The sequence below is a fragment of the Cucumis melo genome, chromosome 1, assembly GCF_025177605.1.
Source record: "Cucumis melo cultivar AY chromosome 1, USDA_Cmelo_AY_1.0, whole genome shotgun sequence".
Lineage (NCBI taxonomy): Eukaryota > Viridiplantae > Streptophyta > Magnoliopsida > Cucurbitales > Cucurbitaceae > Cucumis > Cucumis melo.
Window position 1 is genome coordinate 5,647,055 of NC_066857.1, and position 6,276 is coordinate 5,653,330.

Sequence of the window (6,276 nt, forward strand, 5' to 3'; positions counted from 1 at the left end):
GCGATTTGATTAACCTATGAATAACATTGTGCAAAAGAACCTCATCCCTGATTTACTGCATTTTTTGTGCTTTACCGCAGAATTATAGGCAAAAGAAGTGGAGCTCGGTGGTATAATAATTACTCGAGGAGACGTGTCCAACAAATGCGACACAAGCAAGTAAGCTAGGCTTTTTGATGCACCAGTAGACAATTTTGGTTGGCGCAAAAGTCAAAGAAATGCCAAAAGAACGTTTGCATGGGGCTGATGCAATTTTCAGAGGTATTAATGGCACGTGGAATGTCTTGTCAACCTCACTCCTTGCGTATAAATAGATATCACCATTTTAGAACTTGGTGTGCACATTTGGCTGAAGAGCAAGCTCAAAGATCGTCTACCTTCTTCCTTCCCTTGAGTTTTAGGTGAGAGCTTAGAACAAAAGAGAGAGAGAGTTCATCCCCTCGATTTTCCCTTCACAGATAGGAAAAAAATCAGAGCCAAGGAGTATGAGAATCATACTCTAAGGCGTAACCCCTTCTTTTGTATTCTATTTTATCTTTTTCTTGGCCAAGGAGTATAAGATGTACATCATGGCTGAGAGGACTAAAGTTATATTTATGAAAGTCGTGCATTTTTTCTTTCATTCTCTCATCTTTCTTTTACATTTCATGATTCAATCAATTTGATTAGGTTGTGAGCAAAGAAATGTGTTTTTAATAACTAAAGAATCATAGAATTTTCATTATGAGTTATGTTGAGTTAAATGCAGATGTCAAAGCATTATACTCGAGAGAAGAACATTGATATTCATTGTAATCACCTGACAAGTGAGAACACGCATTTAGCTAAGCAAGTGGTGAGAAGGTTGTAGCGATATAATCTTGTCGCCAAGTTTGTCATTCACATACATTGCAGAGATACCAATGTGTGTGGCGAAAGCACCGAGAGGTTACCCACCTTTATCAAGGATAAATTGCTAATAATGAATCCAAGACGGTTAAATATAAATCATAGCTTAACTTTATGTATTTGGATCTCGAGAGGCAAGCAAGTATGGTATAGGCACCGAAAGGTCGCTCGCCCTAATTCAAAGTTAATATATGCTTTGTATCGCCTTTAATTACTAAAACACTACTCCTTGCAATTAGATAATTAAACTTTCCTTCCTCGCCATGTTCACCTTGCACCGCCAAACACTATAGTGTAATTAATTAGGATAAAAGTATACTATGCATAACAATACTACATAGCTTATACCACATGACTTTAGTTGCACGTTAAGACATTTTAGAGCTTACACTAGAAGAAATATGGTCTTTAATGTCGGGTGGAAAAAATGAAAAATAAGCTTTAATGTCGGTTTTCAAAAGGCGGATGTTTAATGTCGGTTTAAAACCGACATTAAAGCTTTATCTTTAATGTCGGTTTAAAACCGACATTAAACATCATGTTTTTTAGAACCGACATTAAAGGTCTTTTTATTTTATTTTTTATTTTTTTAATTTTGTAAAAAGTTGAATTTTTCTCTCTCTTACTTTACTCTTTTCTCCTTTCTTCTCTACCAAACCCTACACTTTACTCTTTTCTCCTTTCTTCTCTACCAAACCCTACACTTTACTCTTTTCTCCTTTCTTCTCTACCAAACCCTACTAAGGTTTTCTCTCAACATTTCTTCCCTTTCTTGCTTTCTCAATCTCATCACTTTCTCCCCTCTCTTCTCTGATCAGTCGCCAACGCGTGTGAACTCGTCGCCGTGCTATCATCGGAGGCAGCTTCTTCCGTTGTCGCATCGCGCTCGTGCCTCATTTAGAAAGAAAAAAGGGGATGCATGTGAATACGTCTTCTTTTCGTCAAAGCAAATACCCAACAATTCCTCTTTTAACCGCTCGCCATGCTTAGCTTGCTTCCTGCATTTGGCAGCTCAAATCCATGGAAGAAACTAAGGTCTCTTCTTCCTTTTTCACTCATTCTTCCTTTCATTTACGTCCTCGATTTTGTTTCTGTTCCATTACTCTTTCTATCTAATGCTTCTTCTCCCGTTTTCTTCACGCAATCTCTTCATTTCATCAAACACCCCGTTTTCAATTTCAACTAAACTACGAGGGAATTGTTTGTTGTTTGAGTTTCTCCCGGCGATTTGAGTATGGGTTGTTTCTTCAATTTACATCGCAAAACCAAGATTAAGAGAGGGGGAGATTCGGTGAAGGAACTTAATCGAAGTAATAAATCGGATCGTAAACCTACCAATCGAGGGATTGAAGCACTGGAAACTTTGCCTACGCCCCGGAGTATACCTGAGTTGTACAAAGAAAAAGAACATACTCTGAGAGTTTTCACTTTTGAAGAGCTCAAAATCGCGACTAATGGGTTCAGCAGGTTGCTTAGGATTGGAGAAGGTGGATTTGGGAGCGTATATAAGGGGCAGATTAGGCTTGAAGGTGATCAGGGAGAGGAAATTATAGTTGCTATCAAGCGACTTAAGTCAAATAGCTCACAGGTAATTGCTATCATTTTGTAGCCTTAATTGGTGTCCTTCCTTTTGAGGTTATTGTATATCTGATTTTTTAGAAAATATTTATAATATTTTATGCTTGTGTGCTTCCAGGTCAGGGAAATTGTTGCTGTGTTAGATTTGAAATTGTCCTTTTCCCATTTCATTTTCATGCCTAGTATCTTTCTATTTGGAGCAAATCAATTATATTGCTCGAGGAAATGCCAAAAATGAAGGAGGCTAAAATATGACATATCCAGCATGAATTTTGTTGGTTTACTGTATTTTTATTTATTTTCCAATGCATCTCAAAATATGATTTTTTTAACTCGTCACCAAAAGTTTGCATCCCCAATGATTGATGACCTTGGAAGCTCAATTATTCCACTACTTAAAAATTGAACATTTCCAGTTTCCTCCTTCCTGACAATGTACAGATTGCTATTAGTTTTCTTAATCTCTTGCTTTAGTTGTGCATGGCTTGGTTGCAACCTGTCAGATTAACCTGCTACGTTTGATCAAGTGTAAAGCTTTGTGTTTGGTATTTGGTTGCAGGTTGATCCAAACACAGGAGTTTCAATGTATGAATCAGATGACATAATCAAGTATCTGGTTCAGAACTATGGTGTGGACTCATCACAATTTATATGATCAATTTGATCCTACTTTTATTTTTCTCATTATTTCTTATTGTGTGCTTACTCAATCCTACTTGAGTCCTAGTCTTCATCTTGCTTCAGCAGCGGAAGCTGGAGCTTTGGTGAGTTTAAGACCTTTTTTCCCCCCAATTTTTCCTCTTTCTTTTTGTTGCCTCATTATTGTTTCTTTATCATTTCTAAGTCATGTTTCAAGTCCTTGGTTTTTTTTGTGCTTGTGAACGTCGAACAATTTCCTTATTGCACTAACTAGAAGAATATTTCTATGCCCTCATCATTTTGAACTTCTGTTCTTTATTATATTCACAACTGTGATTGTACTACTTCTCAGGTTTGTTTTTGCACAAATCCAGTTTGGCTTGTGAAAACAAGAATGCAGCTTCAGAGTCCTCTTCATCAAGCTCAACCTTTTTCTGGGCTATATGGTCTGCCTTCTGTCTTTCATTCAATTAATAATAATGTGTTCTTTGGGATATACCTTATCCTAGTAAGTTATAAGATCATATGATTTGTACTTCAGTTAAATTTCAATATTTTATCCACCCCCATCCCCCCTCTCTCTCTCACATACACACACACTCGAACACGCAAACACAGTTGTTTTGTCAGCCATTTTTACCTTGATATTTAGACTTGTCAAGGATTAAAGGCTTTTATGTAAACATGAAAAAACAAAAATTAATTCATCAACAAGAGAAAAGAATAAAAATAGGGAAACAATAAGAAGGCCAAACCCTCTCATTGAAAGAAGTTTACTTCATCTAGAGACGGAGCTTGAAGAATAGATTTGTTTATTTCCAATGTCTTTCAAACATCAATGAAAATCCCATCATTTTTTTTAAGCCAGAAATTCTTGATGATGTTAACAGACAAATAAGATCAAAATTCTAGTTTTTTTCTCTCGAAGCTTTATTCTGTGACTAATTGGAGCAAGGTCCATTGGTTCTAGAAGAAGCATAGCATTGGAAGTTAAAAGTAATGTAGATAAGCATTTCCAACTGTTCCGAAAAAAGTACCGTTGAAATTATCTGATCTTGAGCACTGTGATTTCGGGTAATGGACTGAGAGAAAGGTTGTGGAGTGTGCGTAGGTATCTATTTTGTGAGGGTGCACTGTTAGTTCATTTTTAATCTAGAATAGTCTAGGCTTGGAACCTAATGCTAGCTCTTGTTCTATTATTTCCTATTCATGTGATACTATACACATCTATCATGTTTAATTGCAGATGCCTTCAGAACCATTTTGAGAGAGGAAGGTTTTGCTGCTCTTTATAAAGGGATTGTTCCTGGCCTTATGCTTGTAAGCTGTTAGATTTTAGTTTAATTTTCTTTTAACTGTTTGCTGTGTGGATCTTATTGCATTAGTTTAATTGGTCTTGTTAGGCATCTCATCTCCCATTTTTTGTACTTTGGCCCTGTTAATAATATCTTCTGTTACCTGTAAAAATTTATCTGTATTTGTGTGTCAGTGTGAGAAACACATATATTAGTTAGTTTTAAAATTTCATGTCTTCCATTCATTATACTGCAATTTTGTTTAATCAAACATGGGCATTACTCTAAAGTTTAATCGAGATTCACCATTATCCCAAACTGAACTACTGTTCATTTGTCCTTTTCTCTCTTTGAGGATTCATTATGGAGTGGGAAAGAGTTCGTACGTTTGTCATAAAAAGACATTCTGTTTACACTATTTCATGGGAACAATTCATAGATGTGTTTTGTTGCTACAGCAGGTTTCTCATGGTGCCATTCAATTTACAGTCTATGAAGAACTCCGTAAAGTTATTGCCAACTCAAGGTCTAAAGGGACCAGAGTCGATGCTCAAAGTTCAGGGGAATTACTGGTACAAATTTTTGGCTTGAGTTTACTCCATTAGATCCTTGGAATGTGAAATGGAAACTCTTAGTCTCTTATTGTGAACTGTCTCTCACACAGAATTCCGGTGATTATGCTGTTCTTGGAGGAACTTCTAAAATTGCTGCCATGCTTTTGACATACCCATTTCAAGTAAATTGAAATTTGCTTTGATGCTGTGAACTGTGGTGTGGTTTTTATAGTCATTTTTCTTAGCTGATTCTTGAGTGACTTGGTTTCAGGTTATTCGAGCTCGGTTGCTACAGTTCAGGAAGAGGAATGTCAAGCCCTTGCTGCATTTGGTGCCTGTTTCCAATATTAATAATTGTTTGAAGAAGCATTTTCGAGACCTTTAAAATGTCGTGATCTTTGAATTTATATAATTCTGTTTGGTTGCAGTTAATTTTACAAGCGTGTTTTCATTGTTGGTGGAATCAGACTTGAATAATATGGGATTTATGTGCTTTAAGATATGAATGGGATTTATTGTTGCTTTAAGATATGAATGGGATTTATGTGCAAGTGCTAATAGCATTTTCATTGTTGGTGGAATCAGACTTGAATAATATGGTTTCCTACGTAATGTGACTTGTAGTTTCAAGTTTGTAGTTAATTTCACTTGTTGGATTCAATGTTGGTTTATAAAAAATGGACAATAATACAACAATTAAATAAATATAAATTTCTAAAAATGGACAAAAACAAGCCTTTGATGTCGGTTTTAAACTGACATTATTGGCCTCTTTAATGTCGGTTTTAAACCGACATTAAAGCCAAACCGACATTAAAGGGCTTCAATAACACTATCAAAGATGTCGGTTGAAAACCGACATTAAAGGCCTTTAATGTCGTTTTTAAACCGACATTAAAGAGGCCTTTAATGTCGTTTTTAAACCGTCATTAAAGCCCAACCGACATTAAAGGCCTTTAATAACGCTCGCAAAGATGTCGGTTGCCAAGTGACATTAAAGGCCAAAATTCTTGTAGTGTTAGATTCTCTGTGTTCTACCCTGGACTTACTAGGAAACCTCTTTTCGCTTGCACTTGGGTGATAGAGAGGAAAACTTGTATGACTTTAGAAATTTTTCAGATATGAATAGGAATGTACCTTTTATCACATGACCCTATTCATCCCCCTTGTAGTTGCTCACTTAGAGCTTAACATGACAAATCCATGATAGAAACATATGCATATAAAATAACAAGTAATAAGACATGGTTACACGTTAAAAGATGCTAATTATCCCTATGCCTTGCTACTTCTTATGATAGAATTTGTTGAGTACAAGTATT

The 6,276-nt window shown here is 36.0% G+C and overlaps 2 protein-coding genes across 4 annotated transcripts; both read left to right on the forward strand.

Annotated features, from left to right (window-relative positions):
- The first annotated feature begins 2,122 nt into the window (after positions 1 to 2,122).
- On the forward strand, positions 2,123 to 3,209 carry LOC127148721 (probable serine/threonine-protein kinase PBL19). The gene is made up of 2 exons (XM_051083016.1): positions 2,123 to 2,476; positions 3,026 to 3,209. Exons 1-2 carry the CDS (start codon positions 2,123 to 2,125, stop codon positions 3,119 to 3,121), a joined length of 450 nt encoding a protein of 149 aa, XP_050938973.1. The 3' UTR covers positions 3,122 to 3,209.
- Positions 3,210 to 3,446: 237 nt separating this feature from the next.
- LOC127149830 (folate transporter 1, chloroplastic-like) lies at positions 3,447 to 5,485 on the forward strand. Of its 3 annotated transcripts, none has more exons than XM_051085866.1 (5): positions 3,448 to 3,551; positions 4,352 to 4,425; positions 4,859 to 4,972; positions 5,065 to 5,136; positions 5,226 to 5,485. In XM_051085866.1, the coding sequence occupies exons 1-5, from the start codon at positions 3,500 to 3,502 to the stop codon at positions 5,337 to 5,339; spliced, it is 426 nt and encodes a 141-aa protein (XP_050941823.1). In that variant the 5' UTR covers positions 3,448 to 3,499; the 3' UTR covers positions 5,340 to 5,485. The 3 variants fall into 3 exon arrangements, with proteins under 3 accessions (XP_050941821.1, XP_050941823.1, XP_050941826.1); XM_051085869.1 differs by having other exon boundaries at positions 3,449 to 3,551; positions 4,862 to 4,972; XM_051085864.1 differs by having other exon boundaries at positions 3,447 to 3,551; positions 4,352 to 4,972.
- Positions 5,486 to 6,276: the final 791 nt, after the last annotated feature.

What these genes read in the sequence shown, in the direction of transcription:
- LOC127148721 (XM_051083016.1), top strand. Translation starts at nt 2,123, where the DNA reads ATGGGTTGTTTCTTCAATTTACATCGCAAAACCAAGATTAAGAGAGGG. An exon ending in TTAAGTCAAATAGCTCACAG is followed by an intron (nt 2,477 to 3,025) that starts GTAATTGCTATC and finishes ATTTGGTTGCAG; the next exon opens with GTTGATCCAAACACAGGAGT.
- LOC127149830 (XM_051085864.1), top strand. Translation starts at nt 4,673, where the DNA reads ATGGGCATTACTCTAAAGTTTAATCGAGATTCACCATTATCCCAAACT. An exon ending in AAAGTTCAGGGGAATTACTG is followed by an intron (nt 4,973 to 5,064) that starts GTACAAATTTTT and finishes TCTCTCACACAG; the next exon opens with AATTCCGGTGATTATGCTGT. An exon ending in TTTTGACATACCCATTTCAA is followed by an intron (nt 5,137 to 5,225) that starts GTAAATTGAAAT and finishes ACTTGGTTTCAG; the next exon opens with GTTATTCGAGCTCGGTTGCT.